General features: G+C 43.9%; 1 protein-coding gene across 3 annotated transcripts in view; it reads right to left on the bottom strand.

Moving 5' to 3' along the window:
* ASXL2 (ASXL transcriptional regulator 2) overlaps positions 1 to 18,739 on the bottom strand; it is an 88,244-nt gene that overhangs the window by 24,046 nt on the left and 45,459 nt on the right. For all 3 annotated transcript variants that reach the window (XM_090136485.1, XM_031596011.2, XM_031596013.2), the window contains one exon: positions 2,650 to 2,765. In XM_090136485.1, coding sequence (XP_089992611.1) covers positions 2,650 to 2,765 — 116 coding nt within the window. The remainder of the gene's footprint in view (positions 1 to 2,649; positions 2,766 to 18,739) is intronic.

An 18,739-nucleotide genomic window follows, 5' to 3' on the forward strand; every position in this document is an offset into this window, starting at 1 on the left:
ACTGCCCATCTTTCTGAATCTGGATTATGAATTTCAGAATCTGAAAGCCTTTTTTTCTGTATCACCACACAATCACTACCATGAAGGAGGATTCTCCCTGGGAGTGTTTCATCATTCTACCAGGATGAGTACTGACATGCCTCCGTCAATTTAGATCGCAGTAATGCAAATCTCCAACTCACAATTCTTCCAAAAGACTGTAAGGAACAAGTGGCTTATGCAGCAATATGGTGTTCAAGGGTTAAACATCCTCACTTAGAAAATCTGCTCTCTCTTCCCTCCAGTGATGTTATAATTACCCAGCACTGAATCCAGCCAGCTGTCTACTCGACTGCACACTAGCAAATAATCTGGGTATAATTAAAAATATGAAAGCTTTCTTTAGGATTATGAGGGAAATAAAAATTATGTTTTTTTCCAGTATACTCATAAGGCCTTTGTCTCCCTCTGGCTATTGATGCTTGATCATTCTACCTAATTTTCACAATTTTTCCTGTCTACAGCAGGAATTGTGTTTAGGAAGAGGTGGCTGATGTGATAGATGGACAAAATGGCAGAATTCCATTGGAACTAAAATTAAGCAATGGATTGGGCAGGCAGTGTTCTTCATTTGATCCAAAGCCACAGTGAGTTTTCGGCAGGTGGGTGAGAATGGTTGAATGGTTACAGCACTCTTCAGCAAAACCCTTTTTCCAGCATGCCCAGAAGTTATCAGTACACTACAACTTGATACACTCTCTACTCTGGGAAGAAAATTCAAGGAGAAATGCTGCTGTGATGGAAGACAGTGATCATCAGAAACAGCTTTTGGTGTTATAGGCAGCTGCAGAATGGTGCAGTATGATCAAGGTATGCTACGTGTCAAGGCCAACATGTGTTTCCCCATTTGTCTTTCTTTCTGACTTTTCTTCCCCAGCCCAAGAGGGCTGAGAACAGTGAAACTGAGAACACCATCTAAATTCTGGACCTCACCAGGTCTGACATATTTCAGTACACAAGGAGTCAGCATTGGAACAAGAATGCTCCACAGGTAAATACTGCAAGAAGAAAGGTGGGGTGAAACGTGGGGAGAGAGCAGAGATGCAGGGGGTAGATGTAGAGGTGGGGAAGGCTGGTGGCAAGAGGAGCAGAGGGAATTCAGAGATGGAAAGTGGGAAACCATTAGATGAGAATTAGAAAAAAGAAAGGCTTGACATCCATCTAACTCCTGCTGGAAACAAAGCTCCAGTTTATTCCATTTCTTTATCTTCACCTGCAATATTTTCCTCAACAGTATGTTCTAATTGAATCCTTATCTCACTGCAAATCCTTTTCCAAACACCATGGCCATCTCTAAGAGCTGAATACCATCCTGAGTGTTGTTTCTCAGCTGGGAAAAGCTGGGAAAACACGCTAAGAAAAGGTAAATCCTATCCAGAACACATCAGGATTTCATCTGTCTGTGACAAGCTTCTGTAATCCCTCGACTAGCACCTCCTCTGCAGCTTGATTCATAACTCCTTGCAGATTTTTGCTTGACTAAGGAGTAAGTCTAACCCTGTTAAAGCACTTCCTTTCTAAGGATCACGGAAAACTAAACAATGCAGTTGGGGAAACACCTGCAAATAAGATTCTCGAGGGAATAATTCATCCTGCATTTTTTCATTAAAAGAACCAGACTGTGTGAGGTACAGTTATCTGTTCCATACTGAGAGCATGCAATAAGTTCTACATACGAGCACACAGAATCACAGAATTGCCAGGGTTGGAAGGGACCTCAAGGATCATGAATCTCCAACCCCCCTGCCACATGCAGGGCCACCAACCATTCCACCTAATGCTAGACCAGGCTGCCCAGGGCCCCATCTAATCTGGCTTTGAACACCTCCAGGGACGGGGCATCCACAACCTCCCTGGGCAGCTGTTCCACTACCTGTCACAGCCCTGCTCCTTCTCTCATAACGCCCACTAGAGGAGCCGTGCAAAGCCAGCATGCTCTGCTTCCCCTTTGTCACCTCCATGAATACACACTGGACCACAGAATTCCTTGGAAGGGAAAATATGCCCCTAATGAGGGGAATAAGTTAAAGGATTTAATTCTTTACTCAGAAAAACCTTCCTTTTTCTAAAACAGACCGTAGAGAGCTAAGCACATTCGTCAAAAAGTCTGGATGAAAATCAGTATCTCATATTTATTCTCTAAAATAACAATGATAAAATTCCAGGTGCTTTTTCAAGCAAGATACTATTCTGAATCTCCTTTAAGAGAGAGAGATGATTTTTAGGACAAGAGGTGATGGCCTTAAGTTGTGGCAGAAGAGATTCAGGTTGGATATTAGGAAACTTTTCTTCTCCAAAAGAGCAGTGATGCAGTAGCACAGCTGCCCAGGGAGGTGGTGGGGTCACCAAACCTGGAGGTGCTCCAGAACTGTAGGGATGTGGCACTGAGGGACGTGGGCAGTGGGCATGGCGGGGTGGGTTGGGGTTGGACCTGGGGATCTCAGAAGTCTTTTTCAAACTGAATGATTCTATGATTTAGCAAAGCCCTGTTTTATGAAACAGGCAGGAAGTCCTGACTTTCTGCCCCGCAGAGTGCAGTTTCCCTTAGAAAGATGGTCTACCAAATTACTGCAGCAATCCCCAAACTGAGTTCCAGACTATGCCATTTACCTGTTTAAGTGCCTTCTTGCTGTGCTTCTGGGATGAGGAGATGACTTTGCCTGTCTGGATGGAAGGTGACTGGGAGCTTGTCTGAGGGGAGGATGTCTGTGACAGTCTTGATGACACTGAAAGAAAAAAATACATGGAAAATTCAATCTTTCTGCATTTGCCAGCAATGCAATAGCCAGGTCTCACCACTTCAGATCATCTCATGAGGCTCAGGAAAATTGCACCTCTAGCAAGTGTTACTTTTTGTGTAAGAGAAGAATCATTTCGATTTCCTATTTGTATATCAACAAGGCAGCTGTCCTCCTTGGAGACCCAAATGCAGTTCCTGTAACTGACTTCAGATGTTCCATCCCTCGTCTATTTCTTTTTCACCATGGAAGTAGCTTGAGAAAAAGTTCCACAGAAATCTAAATGGAAATGCAGACACGGGCAATGGTCTTCATCTGGGATGACCTATGGTCAGGCACCTACCTGATAGCAGCTTCTCATCAGATTAAATCTGCATGCCAAGCAAGAGTTGGAGGATAAATGACATGGAAACAGAGTGGACTGTGACTACTGTTTGTTCCTTTTTAAAAAAGATATGTGAGAATACAGAAGATATACCAATACATGAACATACATGGTCACTGAACGATCCCAGACAGACCTTAAATAAATCTGGTCCTAGCCATGTGGAGTCCTAAAGCAAAGTTTCTCGTTCCACATGACTGAGACTTCTGGATAGTCCCTTCACAACCAGCAAATCAGGGATGGCAATTAAACCACAGCTGCTAATGTGGCTCAAATATACCTATTTGGCACAGGATACTCAAGATTTTGCTCTGGCTGCAGTGGAGATGCTATGTGGCCAACCAGGGAACCCATGTGGCATCAGTATCTCACAATCATGGTTTTCCCTCCATTGTCTTGGCAAATTTGTACTGTGTGGGCCAGCAGCCAATGTTAACCCACCACATGTAAAACAAGCCAGGTAAATCAGTGCCATTGAAGGTACAAGAAGCTGGTCAGCTGCTGAGAAACAGTGCAACAAAAGAGACCAAAAAAGCATAATGACATTAATTGGAATGCCTTGCATTGCACGATGGCTGTAACAGAACAGACACTAAGTATGTGTAGGCAAGAAGATCAGTGAGATGCTTCTTATGCAATGCACTCTAAAGCTGGGAGACTGACTGGATATGGAAGTAGCGGGCTGAAAAAAGAGAAAGTTAGCAAATTCAGGTATACATCTGCACAAGAATTAGTACAGATAGTAGTACCAGGCTGAACAACCAAGAAAAAAAACAAAGTGCAGAAGAGTGCTTGAGCCCAGGGAGAAGGATGATGCCTGCTATAAAGAATAACCAGCCCTGCATGCTGACTATTTAAACTATTGCTTCCTGCAGCAATTAACTGCAGATTAGATGCAGCTAAGCTAATCCTTTCGTAGCAGAAAGGACTCAAGAGATAATAACACTCTTCATTAACGATTACTGCAGTGTGACTCTGCTCAGTGCCACCAGAGAAAGGAAGTTCCCACACATTTCCAGAGATTTTCAACGTACTCCACGACAAAGGGTTCTGAAAATCATTAGACAATTATCATAGAATCATTCAGGTTGGAAAAGACCTCTCAGATCCCCAAGTCCAACCCCACCCCACCATGCCCACTGCCCACATCCCTCACTGCCACATCCCCACGGTTCTGGAACACCTCCAGGTTTGGTGACCCCACCACCTCCCTGGGCAGCTGTGCCACTGCATCACTGCTCTTTCTGAGAACAAATTGTTCCTAATATTCAACCTGAATCTCCCCTGGCACACTTGTTTCAAAACCAGAGAACTGGCATTACTCTGGTGCTGGAAAGGAAAGAATTCAATGGTAATCAGGCAAGAAATTAACAAAAATTCTGCAAGATCACATACTAAGCAGGAAGTTTTAATGCTTAGGGATAAACTAGAAGCTACAAATGGAACCTGTAGTGATCTAAATGAATTTCATCAGTTCAGGAAAAAGATATCTGATGTCTGATGGGTTCATGGCAATGGCCAGAGAGGTGATGCAATGCGTGAGGATGGATAGATGAACCTAACCTAGAACCTAACATTCTTACTGTATATTTACACTGGCTGTCTCACTTGCATGCCATAGTGTTGATCACACATCATCAAAAGGATTTATTACAGAATGCGACAGGATTCAGGAAAGCAAAGAAAATGGTGATGGAAATTGAAAAAAATGAAGGATATTCTGCATGGAAGGACCATGATTGAAACACACAAACCCAGTTAAGCATCTTCATGTCCAGGTGAGAGTCCCATGGGGAAGCACCATGCTCACGGCCACCAACACTGCTCAGCATGAAGCAAACACAAATGCAGTTTAACATCTGAAACCCATGCACAGCAATAGGCTGACTTACTGGCTTTGAGACATTTGAATAGCAGGAACACAAACCACATCCTCTCCAAAGCCCATCACTGCAGAAACTAAAGGTTCTGCATGAAGCAGAAAAATAACTCAAATATAGGCTCCTTTGCTCTACTCTCATATTCAATCCACATTTTAATTTTCATGCTGTCTTGCAACTAAGAAAACAAATCTTTCAGAACCAGTGATGGCAGAGCAAGCTAAAATCCAGCCCTGGGAGGAGGACTCAACCCATGCCATAAAGAAACACTACAGCAATTTGTGCATACAAGCCCTTGGTGCTACAACGGCTGCAGATTGACAGCTGTAACCACAACAGCTTCTCAAGAACAAAAGGAGAGCTCCAAAAGCTGAGCAAGACATGGCTGCTTCAACTCAGCTGTGGGCCCCAAAGTGAAGTGGTACGGATGGGGATGGAGTCCTAGAAGCAATTCAGTTTGGAAAAGACCTCTAAGATCATCCAGTCCAACCCCAACCCATCCCACCATGCCCAATGACCACGTCCCTCAGTGCCACCTCTCTGTGGTTCTCAAGTTCCATGCTCATTCACAGGTCAAAAAGCAAAGACAGCTGCAAAATGTGATGGAAAAGGATGAGCAAAAAATGTTAAATTCTTAGAAAATAAAAGAAAGGACATCATTCTGTGTATCCCAGAACACAAATGTTTCCAACTGTATGTTTCTACCCACTGGTCTCGGAAAAAGACATGGGAAAGCTGAAAAAGTCAGCAAATGAAATAAAGATAATTGGAGGCTCCCTGCAAGGGCTAAGGGAAAAAGCAACAAAAATTGGCCCCAAATACACCCCTGGGTCCTTGGACCTGAAAACTCTCCTAACGTTCACAGACCTTTAAGGACTTAGTATGCAGCCAAGAGCAGGTATAAGGCAAAGACGTGCATGTACAGAGAAATATTCTGGCTCCCACAGGACAACGCTTGAGGAGCTAAGCTTGTTTCCTTTAGATTTAAAAAGAAGTTAAGCGAAGTGAGTTCTCTCTTCACTTCAGGTTTTCTTAATTGGAAAAATATGTGGAGCAAAGATTATACCTCCTGATGCCATTAAATCCTAAGAGCACTTTTGGAGGGAAGCTGCAGAAATAATTACAGAATGCAAAGCGACACCTGGGAAAGCAATGAACCGAGCAATGCACTGCTGTTAAAATACTCCGTGAGCTGCTCTGCATTGTTTCTGCATAACCAAAGATACTCTTCATCAGCTGAAGATTCTGGAAGATGGGGACAGGATCTGACCAAAAGGAATTTCAGTGTATAGGGATTCTTCTCATCCCAAAAAGGAGTGAGAGATAAGGGATGGAGATGTCACCTTGATAACAGGTGGCAAGGACAGAGACATGACTGCATGGCAGTGCCAAAAAATCCCACAGGTACTGGAGAGTTCTGCCTTAGAGCAGTAAAACCCAAGCATACGTAGCCCAGAGAGCTCCAAAACTAATAACTCTGCACACTTGGCCCTAGGTTTTAGGCCAGCTGGTTCATTCACAAGGTTTCAGGACTTCCTGCTGTTGATTTGGCTGGGAGAGGAGCTTGCCAGGTGAAGTTTTAACAGTTCTCTTAGATTAAAGTAGAGGAGACAAAGTGGAACATGTGTCAGCCAAACCTCATGAAACCCAATTTGTTAGATAAACTGAGATTGGACCTAGCACAGCCCCATGTCCCAGCTGCAAGAATACTGGAGAAGATACATCTGCAGTCAATTACTGCTGCAATCTGTGGAATAGAGGCTCCTTTACACTGTTGTCTTCTTACTTTAAATGTAATTGACACAAAAGTATTCTGAGAAACTAAGCTGCAACAGAAGTTTAATCGTGCTGAAGACCAAATTAAATAAGAAATTCCATTCTGGCAGGATCTGATGACATTTTGCAAGGTATCAGGTTCCTTCAAGATTTGCAAACCCTAAAATATTGATCAATCTTAGAATAACCCGAGATGAAAGGGATCCATAAGGATCAGGGTTGCCCAAGGAGGTTGTGGATGCCCCATCCCTGCAGGCATTCAAGGCCAGGCTGGATGTGGCTCTGGGCAGCCTGGTCTGCTGGTTGGTGACCCTGCACATAGCAGGGGGTTGGAACTAGATGAGCATTGTGGCCCTTTTCAACCCAGGTCATTCTATGATTCTATGATCACCAAGTCCAACCCTGATGCTGCCTTGTGTCTTCCCTTTGTAGAGTTCCAGCTCAGGCAGTACTGAGAACTCTGCCTGAAGCCCTGGGACAGAGGAATGCACTGATTACAGACAGTGCAACAGAAGGGTTATCTGACGATGTGTCCGTTCTGACACCATACCATGCCATTTGCTTATCCAGCATTGCCAAAGGCACTGGTGGGAGGAATGCCACGATCCTGCTGACACCATGGTGCTTAGGGCACACCGTGATCTCTGCTGTCACCACGCAGAGAGACTGAGCTCTGTCAACAGGCCATCCTGTTACCCAACAACCACCATCAAGGCTCATACTTCTCATCCAGTGCCAGATATTAGCACATAAAAGTGAAAACAGCAGAAAGGTGAAGACATTTGAATTGAATCGAAAGATGAAGACTTCTTCTTCTTTTGCCTTTTCCTGGATATCTCCTCTTAGACGAGTTATTTACTTTGCAGGGTGTGAATTTAGAAGGATATTTGCCTGTTTGAAATTACAAACTCATAGAACCATAGGATGGTTTGGGTGGGAAATCCCTCTGGCTTCCAGCATACATCTGCTCCCTTTTCTAAAAGAAAATTTAGTAATAATCCTCCAGCTATGTTTCTCTTTCTCAACTAACGCCGAATAAACAAGAAAACAGATGGATGTTGCTGATCCTGCTTTGGGAGAGCAAGATTAACTGCTTGGCTGCAACATCCCTTTAAGCTCAGTAGTTCTCTATAACAGCACTACACAAGTCTCAGCTCCTTCAGGCAGTAGTTTACTTTCTGATTTATTGCCTTACCTTCCCTTGATACTGTGTGAAGTGCAGAACTGCACTATTAGAGCACAATGGCTTAAGTCTATGCAGGAAAACACCTGGAGAATCACTGAGCTGGAAAGGAAGAAAGAGGAAAGCATAGGGAGATCTTACAGGGAAACAATGGGGATGATGACAGAAATCATACTTTCTTGGCTGGCACTCAAGTAATTCCTAAATCAAGATCAAGATGAAGATTTTCTTAAATTGATGTTGCAAAAGAACTGGATGCTTTCCTCAGGCTTAGCAGAAGAAACTGAAGCACACCGAGTTACCTCACATCATGCAACCACTTTGATTCTGTGGCTCCAAAGGAAAATTACCCTTAGGGTCACTCAGCTCAAGGTCAACCCTGGCAGCTGACTTTACCAAACACATGGATATCGTGACTGAAGTGCTGATGATGTAACAGCAGAAAATCATAGAATCATTAAGGTTGGAAAAGAACACTAAGATCATCCAGTCCAACTGCCAACTCATTGCCACCATGCCCACAAAATGAAACAAAACTACTGGAAATGCACAAGAAATACAGGAAAAATACATCCGCAGCTGTCAGAGAATTTGGCAGGCAAAATACTCTCAAATCAGAAGAAAAAAAACGTTTGCTAAAGTTTGCAGAACTTTGTGAAGACCAAAATGATTCTGAGCAGAAGACAATTTGCATGAGTTATGAGCACAACCAGAACATCCCTCCTGTATTAGTAGTGTAAAACCAGTGAAGGATCCTGCATCTTGGTACTGCAGTGGTGTAAGCAGAGGGCTGCAGCCTTCTGAGCCATTCACATCACTGATAACTGGAAATTCAGGCTCTTACTGCATGTCTCCTCCTTCTTTTATAGATCAGAGCAAATTAGTTTCAAACATACCATGCAATAAAAGAAATTCTTTGGTAAGTGGAATCAAACTATTCTGAAGCAACGACTCTGTCTAGAAGCACTGCAACAATCAGTGCCATCCTATGAATGGGTCACAGATCCCAATCATTCATTCCATCCAATAGGAATCCACAATCTGTAATGTGCTGACGGGGTAAATCTGATTTATTGCTTGGCACAAAAGAAGCACTCTTCTGTATGATCTCCAGGTATGAGACGCTCATTCTTTGCCTCTAAAAGGACCCAAATGCAGCATAGACCAAATATGAGATGCATCCCAGAACACAGACCAAGTACTCACCTCTCTTCCTGGCTGGAGCTCAGCTGTAGGAACTGTACTGTAAGAACTCTACTGGGGTTTTGTCTCTGCTTTTGTTTAGCCTTGGGAGAGTCTAACGTGAAAATAAATTGAAAGAGTAGAACCAGAGTTCCTGCTCAAGATTTGCATGTGTTTCCATGGGGTTTTCTGCCTTGAAATCAACACATTCAGAAAGAAAAGGCTGAACTTTACTAATTTGGAAAGAAATTACAGTCAAGATGAACTAAAAATACAGCACTCCCCCCCTTTCAACTATGTGCAGTCACAAGCTTAAAATAACCCAATTTTGAACAGCTAATGGGATCCAGATGTACGGCACGAAAAAGTCCTAGTGAAAGTCATCAAACACGTTCTGAGAAGCACATAAATGCCTCTTGTTCGTCCAATGCCTTTTCTATTTTACAGGTATGCAGTTTGTCAGAAAGAGAGTGGGAAGTCAAGCCGGAATTCATACCAAACTAAGACCAAACATTCAAGGAAGACAGCCATTTCACGAGAGTTCTCCACCACACAACAGCTCCTTGCTAAAATCAAGGAGCAAAAAATGACCAAAAGTATCTTCCAATTGCAACCTTGCAGAACTCCCATTCCTGCACTTTGCCCTGGGTAAAGTTGAGACTCTCACTGCTGTGATGAGGATTACACATTCCTAAAATCGTATTCGGTTTTTACAAACATAATAAAGATCATCCATCTGCTTCATACAGAGACTGGAGTGGATTTGGCTCTGGCAGCTCTAAGGAAACAAACTGAAGCTCTAAACAAGTTTTGGATCACTCACACATCTGCTGGTGATCAGAGGATGGTTGGACTGGGTGATCTTGTGGGTCTTTTCCAACCTTGGCGATTCTATGATTCTATGCTCCATTGATCTCACTATCTCACCCACTATAACATCTTTTGGTCCCAATTCAAAGCTTTCTTATATCTCTTAGATCTCCGTGGGATGGCAGTGGTATTCCCTGGCACAGGATCATCCACCAGCATATCCAAATGTCATATGCCTCTGGCACAAGGCCACACCAACTACGGAGATCTCCCAGTTAAACCAACCCTAGGCTTACCTAAACGACACAGAAGTAGCTCTTGTTTTGGGAGGTGTAGCCATAGGGAGGGCATACAACTGTATTTCTCATTTGATTCAGGCTGGCTATTAGGAAAAAATTTGTCTTGTAAAGAGCAATGATGCAGTGGCAAGCTCCAAAGAAGAGCTTGTTCACCCACCTTGGCCATCAAAATGTGGTTGTGGCTGAGGGTTCAGACCTCAACCAGAGAACATAGCTCACGTTCAGTTCGAATATTAGGAGAAATTTGTTCTCATAAAGAGCAGTGATGCAGTGGCACAGCTGCCCAGGGAGGTGGTGGGGTCACCAGACCTGGAGGTGTTCCAGAACTGTGGGGATGTGGCACTAAGGGACGTGGGCAGTGGGAATGGTGGGGTGGGTTGGGGTTGGGCTTGTGGATCTTGGTGGTCTTCTCCAATCTGAAATATTCTGTGATACTGAGCGTGGAGCACACATAGGAGCACCAGCCATGGATTGGGACACCCTGCTGCAGGTGGTACATAAAAAAGGAATGAAAAGTCCTCAGCCCAACATGCTTAGAATCTACAAAGGAAATGTGGTAAGAAAAAGAATGTTTGGCAATCTAAATCCTTATCACTTTTGAAATTGATGCAATATCAAGTTTTCTGGAGGATGCACAGCAATGACAGACAAGGTCACAGCTCCCTGTGTGTTTGTAAAAATAAAGTCATGAACATCAAAATGCTCTAAATTTGGAGATATTCTACTGATCTAAATAGCACTTTTTCAGCTGTTGAAATGTAAGGCAGCTATTTCACATAAACACATTAGGAAATTACAGCTGTAAATGCTAACTACCCCAAATGACACCAAAATTAGCCAACACTAATGAGTTGTTCTATTTTTTTAATACTATAGCAGACGTGTGCCTCTAGGAAAAAGTACAGACTATAAGAGTGATAAATCTATGACTAATACATCTCAGTTACTCATGAGATGCAATTTGGTAGCCCAGGTATTTGACAGAAGCTGTCACTGCCATCACTGATAAATTTCACTGAAAATCATTTGACAACTGATCTTGATAGCTGTCAGTGCCCAATGTATGGTAGACAAAGTTTTGCAAACACTGCACAACTGCCCAGCTGCATTTATCCTGCAGCTTGAACGCACTGCACCATCAAGAAGCACGTGGTACATCACTGCAAAAATTTCTGCTTCCGTGACGAGGATACTTCCCTCTTCCCTAAAAAAGAGCTCTAAGAAATTAGCAGTATATCTTCTCTCCCTTTGAACTCTGCAGAGCCTCTAAAATCATAGAATCCTTAGAGTTGGAAGGGACCTCTGAGGGCTATCTAGTCCAACTCCCCTGCAATGAACAGGGAACAGGTTGCACAGGGACTGATCTAGCCTGGCCTTGAAAGTCCCCAGGGCTGGAGCATCCATGTCTCTGGGCAAATCTACTCCCTTGAAGCTTGAAACCATTTCCCTTTGTTCTATCAGCACAGACCCTGCTGAAATCTGTCCCCTTCTTTCCTGTAGCTCCCCACAGATACTGACAAGCCCCCCTCAGGTCACCTTGCAGCCTTTTCTTCTCCAGGCTGCACAGCCCCAGCTCTCTCACTTGTCCTCATAGGAGAGGCAGGACTGTGTGATGCATTTCATCAGAACCCACAGAATTGTGGAAGTTCAGGTTCCTCAGGTCTTTGCTTACAGTGGGAAGGATGTTGCTTCCCCAATTCCCTCCTACCAAACCAAATGTTTGAGGACTGTGTGGTGAGCAGTTATCAGGGAAGACCGAGGCAAAAAAAATTGTTAAGAACCTCAGCCTTCTCCTCGTCTGCTGTTACCAGCCTGCCTGTGTCACTCACTAGGGGGATACACCCTCCTGGAGTTTCCCTTTTCAATCTTCACAGATATTTTCTTTCTCCAGATCATGACTGAAGTGCAATAACCACAGAAGAGGTGTCTTACCCTACTCTGCAGCATCATTCAGCAACATATTGACTGTTTTGAGAATTACTTGCCCCTGCCTACTAATACCACAGCATACTGAGGACACATGGGTTCATGAGCTGGAACAACGTATCCGGAGCACAGCAGCCTCCTAAGGTACATCAGCAACTGATCTGCACTATTGGTCTGTTACCATCATAAGGAAGCTTTACTTCTCCCACCCACGAGTCTGACATCCGTCTATACACGAGATCTCACACCTCCCACCCATGAGTCTGACATCCATTCATACACACAAGGTCCCACCGACACATACATACATCATTTCCCACCTACAAGCCTGATATCCATCCATACACATGAGGTCTTACACTTCCCATCCATGAGTCTTTCATCCAGCCATACACACAAAGTTCTACATCTCCCATCTACAAGCCCAATATCCATTCATACATACAAGGCCCTACATCTCCCACCCACAAATCTTAAATCCATCTATCCATAGATCCTCTCCCTCCCCAGATGTAGGAACGTTTGGATTTTGTGTTGAGGGACATGATTTAGTGAGCACTATTGGGAATAGGTGGATGGTTGGACTGGATGATCTTGAAGGTCTTTTCCAACCTTGGTGATTCTGTAGCCCCATCCCCTGCTTCAAACCAACCTGGCACACATCAGGCCCTTGGCTGAGCTGATTCAAATTGCTGGTCAGACACAAAGCTACCAGCTCTTTCGTCACTAGCTCTGTTTCTGTAGGAACATTGAGGCTCACGGAGGGGTCCTCACGACTGCCCCAGTCCACTCCATGTCTGTAGAGGGAGCACAAAGCTTAGAGCTGTGGGAGAAAATCTCTGAGCAGCTCTGCTGACCCCGTGCATCTCTGCAGCAGATGCTTAGAGGACAGCGCAAGCAGGACTGCACGCTTCACATCTTTTGTTATGGGGTGCCAGAACACGTTTCTAGGTTGCTGACTCAAACAGAGCAGATGAGAGGTGGCCAAACACGAACTGTGTAGGAAGCTACCGTAGGCGTTCAGAGAAGGGAAGATGTGGTCACGTTTCTTTGAACTCCCCTCCAGGTTCTTGCATCGTGTATCACCACAGTGCATAAGGCAGGCAGCAAAACTACCTTCTTCACTGCGTATGAAGAGCTTTGTTACAGACAGATAACAATTAATTCACCATCTCTCAAGTCTCTTTGATGATTTTTACTGCAGCTTGTCTCTGCCAATACACATTCTAATAGAAAAATAGCAGTTTTAAGATCTTGTATCCTGACTATAGAGCATATCTCCAGCTCTTTTTTAAACTAAAAGAGGGAAGATTTAGGTTAGGTGTTAGGAAGAAATTCCTTACTCAGAGGGTGATGAGGCACTGGCACTGCTGCTCAGAGGCCAGGCTGCATGGAGCCCTGGGCAGCCTGATCTGGTGCGAGGCACTCAACTAAGATCTTTAAGTACCCTTCCAATCCAATCATTCTGTGGCTCTATGATCTTTAAGGACCTTTCCAACTCAACCATTCTATGGCTCTGCGATCCTGTGATCTTTAAGGACCCTTCCAACCCAACCATTCTATGGCTCTGCGACCCTGTGATCTTTAAGGACCTTTCCAACCCAACCATTCTATGGATCTATGATCTTTAAGGTCTCTTCCAAACCAACCACTCTGAAGTTCTATAATTCTATGACTTGACTGTGAGCCTTCAGGGAAAGCAAGCCCATATGCAGATCCAACCCAGCAGCGCTCCAATCCAGTCCTATGACAGTGCTGTAATGTGTCCATGTTCTCTATTGAAGAGTAGGAAACTTAGCTCAGATTAAATTTAGAAAAGATCCACATGTAGAATTAACTGGGAACAGAAATTTCTGCTCACACCCCAAACTAATTTCCAATGGAGATTAAGCGGTGTTTAAAAGTCCGTCTCTGCTGACCCCAAAATTACACTCACTGATGACCTGTGCCACTGCTTGTTTCTGCAAACCAGATTGAAAATGCAGGTGTAATGGCATTTAATGGAAAATCATTCTGCATTTACAGCAAGAATGTAAAGTCCTGGGCTGAGGCACTGCCTGGGCAATGTACTGCACTGTAAAATAAGGGCTTTTAAGTGGACAGAAAATCAATTTCCCTATACTACATTCTCAGCAGTGGCTGAAATGATTTTGCCGTTATTAAAAGATACACCCTGTTCCCCAGACAGACACTGAAAATGGAGAAACCAAGCCCCAAAAGTGATGTTTGGCAAGTAAAAAAAGTCTTAAAAAGGTCACCTGAACTACCAGCACTGCCACTTCAGTGCCTACCATGAGAACCACAGAGAAAATACTGCATGCTGAGAAACAGAAATCACCCCAAAGCCAAACTACTACAGGCTGTTAGGATGAGTGCAAGGAGAAGAGGCACAGAAAGCATCCGCAGCATGGGTGCATTTTTATTCTGAGTTATCAGCTGTTTATGCATCAAGGTAAATCTTTCTTATGCATCAGTCTACAATGTTTGGAAAGAATCCATGAAGTCATGAAGACTTCAGCTCAGGCAGCCCTCTGTGACCATCAGCAAAAGCTTTAACACCTCTAAAGATTAGGAAATGAGCATGAGCCGTGGTCTGAGGTGAAAAGAACTAACTCCTGGACTAGAATGATGTCAACAGCTGAGAATTAGGGAGTGTGGCTGTATTGGTCTCAGCAACAACAGAGGCGGTCTATGCAATTACACGTGTACTTCATTTTTAAAAGGTTTCATCTCCCACAAGTGATGAAAACAATAACAAATCTGACTGGCAAGAACGCTGATGAAAATGAAAACTGCAGATTGTTTCAGAGACATTCATCAGACTACCAAAAAGTCATGTGTAACCACACCACACATCAGAAATATGGAATAGAGGAGCAGTGAAGGAAACAAAAATAAAAAATGTATTTATATTGCAATGAACTCCTTCAGAGCTGACAATGATGACCAAGCTGGTAGCAATCAGTATTTATACAGGACTTGGCTACTCTTGGCTACACTGCCAACATAACGAGGCAGTTATATGGCAAACACTTTGCTGAAAATTGGAGAAGTGTAGGAGAAATGTCAGCTCCTCTGCGGTGAGCACAGGGCAGAGCTATCTAGACAGTATTTTTAGAATGCACGTCACCTTTTTCTTAAATTTTAGTGAGGCAAAAAACATTTTTATCCTCTATAGGTGAAGCAAGATGCTTTCAGTCGCTTGGGGCAAAGCTACACAGCATCCAACATTCATGAAGCCTCCTCACATCCCTATAGCTCAATATGTAGGTATATATAATCTGCACATAAATTAAGTATTGGTTTGACACAGAATCATAGAACTATTCAGATTAGAAAAGACCTCTAAGATCCACAAGCCAAGCCCACCCCACCATGCCCACTGCCCACGTCCCTCAGTGTCACATCCCCACAGTTCTGGAACACTTCCAGGGATGCTGACCCCACCACCTCCCTGGGCAGCTGTGCCACTGCATCACCACTCTATAAGAGAAGAAATATTTCTTAATATCCAAACTGAACTGCCCCGGTGCAACTTGAGACCATCATCACTTGCTCTATCACTGATTACCTGGGAGAGAATAACAACCCCTACCTTGCTTGGTCTCTCATCAGTAATACACCATTAACCTGGCTTCTCACTAGCATTTCTGAGATACGCGGTGACCCATCTCAGCATGGCTTTTGGGACACAATTCTGTTGATGGCCTGTGATTTCTGCAATAGGGAAAGGAAGAGGGAGCTTGCAATGCCCACAGTGGGCTGAGTGCCAACACGACCAATGTTTCCTCCTGACAGGGCCTCTGTGGCAGGCTGGAGTGCAGTAATAACATCTGTAGTCGCAAAGAAGGCCAGAAGTTGTTCAGATGCTAAAGTAACGCATTCATAAATCATAATCATAAGCTGTGTGTGAAAATGGGCAAGGACTGGTGAGGTCTGATAACATCAGGTTACTTGGAAGAACACACAGGCTGACTGAAAATTCATAGGTCTTGCATTATGATGACCTCAGAAAAGTGGGATTTTCATAGGATTATAAAATGGTTGGGTTGGAAAGGACCTTAGCATCCACTGAGCCTCACACCCTGCCACAGGCTGAGTGCCCCCCACCAGCTCAGGTCTTGAACAACGTGTGCTGTTTTCATCCTGAGTCTACATACAACCAGGTGTGCTGGAAAAGCATGATGAGGATGGAATGGCCTGAAGAAGAGCCTTCATTTCTAAAAGTGCAACGGACCACGAGCCATCATACTGCTGCTGCTGAGGATCACGATTTCTGCCTTCAAAAAACCCCTATTTAAGCAAAGTGTGCTTTGCATGTGGACATGGAAAACACACAACCTCAGTATCAGAGCAAATGGTTCAATACTGATTCAACATATAACAAGACTTAGCTTGAAGGCATAAGGAAAAACACAGATGCAGAGAGGTTAAAGGAGGAACCCATCATGCTGGTGAAATGGGAAGGTCAGCCTATACTCAGAAACAGCTTCATATACGTGGAAATCTAGAACATCCTGGGGAAGGAATTTCATAGAATCACAAAACCGTTCATGTGCAAAAGATTTTGATGATCAAGTCAACCCATTACCGCTGTGCTCGCTCACAGAATCATAAAAGCTGGAAAACCTACAACCCTCAAGTCCAACCCCAGCCCACCATGCCCACTGCCCACATCCCTCTGAGCCATATCCCCACAGTTCTGGAACACCTCCAGGGATGGTGACCCCACCACCTCCCCGGGCAGCTGTGCCACTGCATCACTGCTCTTTATGAAAAGAAATACTTCCCAACACCCAACTTGAACCTTGCAATTTAAGGCCATTACTTCTCATCTTAAATTTCAAACAGATCCTTTAAAACACAAGCATTTCCATTGCTTTTAGTGCAGGCAGCAGCCTGTGCCCAGTAGTTTTGAATGGGCTTTCCCTCAAAACCTGTATTTGCCTCTTGTCAGCTGGAGACTGATTGAATGAGTGCTGTGCCACTGCCTACACAGCCCCTTCCTGCAGAGCCTGTGCTCAGCTCAGCAGAAAAACAGCTCCGATTGCAACATGGTAGAGTTGCAAGGTCTGGATGAAATGGTACAGTGCATCAATTTCCAGTGATTCTCAACAACTGCACGTGCAACAGACTGTTTTAGCCTCTATGTGAGTGCAGGCAGAGTACATCCAGGGCTCAGGGCTCAGCAAGGAGCAGTGTCACCGCTTGCCTCGAGCAGCTGCAGACACATGCAGCAGCTTTAAGTTCCCCCTTGCTATGAGTGCTGCAACATGCTCCTCATGTGAAATCCATGCAAAACACACGCACAAAATCCTCTGTTGTAAAGTTTCAATTCATTACCCATCTTTCCATGCACCTGAATGCCCACCATGCACGAAGTCAGATTTAGGTGCTTGGGATCACAGCCAATAGCTCCCATGACTGTAACGTCTACAGAAATAAAACTGCTGGAGAAATGAGCCTTGAGTGTTCCATAACTTGTTATGTGGATAGTATGGCATAAAGCAGAGGATACACCAACCTAAAAAAAAATAGGGAAAAGGGACATTTTTGGTGTTGCAGATTGCTTGCTAAGTTGTATGTGACACTTGGGAAACAGCTTCCTCCGGAGTCACGAGCACGAACAGGAACTCAGAAAAGCTGAGATATTTCAACCAAATCTTTAACAGGAAGAAACTAAATGACATAACCCAAACAGAGTTCTTTTTAATTCTTTTTTTTTTTCTTCTTTTTTTTTTTTCCCCCTTTGCATTTGTTGTGGGCTGGTGGCAGCAAAGCACTTGGTGAAGGTGCTGCTGTCATCAGTGTTAATTACAGAAGCTGCCAGCAAAGCAGGCATGTGGTCTCCAATGCTCTGCTGTCAGACATTCCTCCAGACTGAAAGATAATGCACTGAATTCTAGGCAGGGAACAGTGCTTTATTTCATTGAATCATAGCATCATTAAGCATCATCATTAAGGTTAGGAGAGACTGCTAACACCTCATTTTTTCCCCTTTTTTTCCCCTTTTTGCTACAGCTAACTCAGGTTGTGATCTGCTGCAGAGACCTGAGAGCACAATAATCTCAGAAGGTGACACACACAAGCTACAGAAAATCCTTCTCCTTTTCCCTCAGTATGACTCTCAGTAGAAAGGGTACACCAGGAACATCCAGCATGGAAGAACTTACAGGAAAATCAAATGTTGAACGCTGTTTTTTTAGTAGATAGAAGCCATAAAAGTCTGGGCAGATTGATAGTGCAATGAGACAGTTTTATTTGGGGTTGGAACTAGATGGTCCTTTAAGGTCCTTCCCAAATTAAGCCATCCTGTGATTCTATTTGCACCAGCGTGCAAAACCAGGTCTATGTACTGCTCAAGTTGCACTTCAGTCAGCTGAAGTTTTGCAGCTGGCCGTAGAAACAAGACTAAGTTACACATGGTTTATTTCCAGACTCCATAAGCACAGACTACATTAGTACAGTGGAGCTCCGAAACAGCCCCAGACGTACAAATGAGGTGTAGCACACACAACACT

This window comes from Phasianus colchicus, chromosome 2 (assembly GCF_987193195.1).
Source record: "Phasianus colchicus chromosome 2, bPhaCol1.hap1.1, whole genome shotgun sequence".
Taxonomy (NCBI): domain Eukaryota; kingdom Metazoa; phylum Chordata; class Aves; order Galliformes; family Phasianidae; genus Phasianus; species Phasianus colchicus.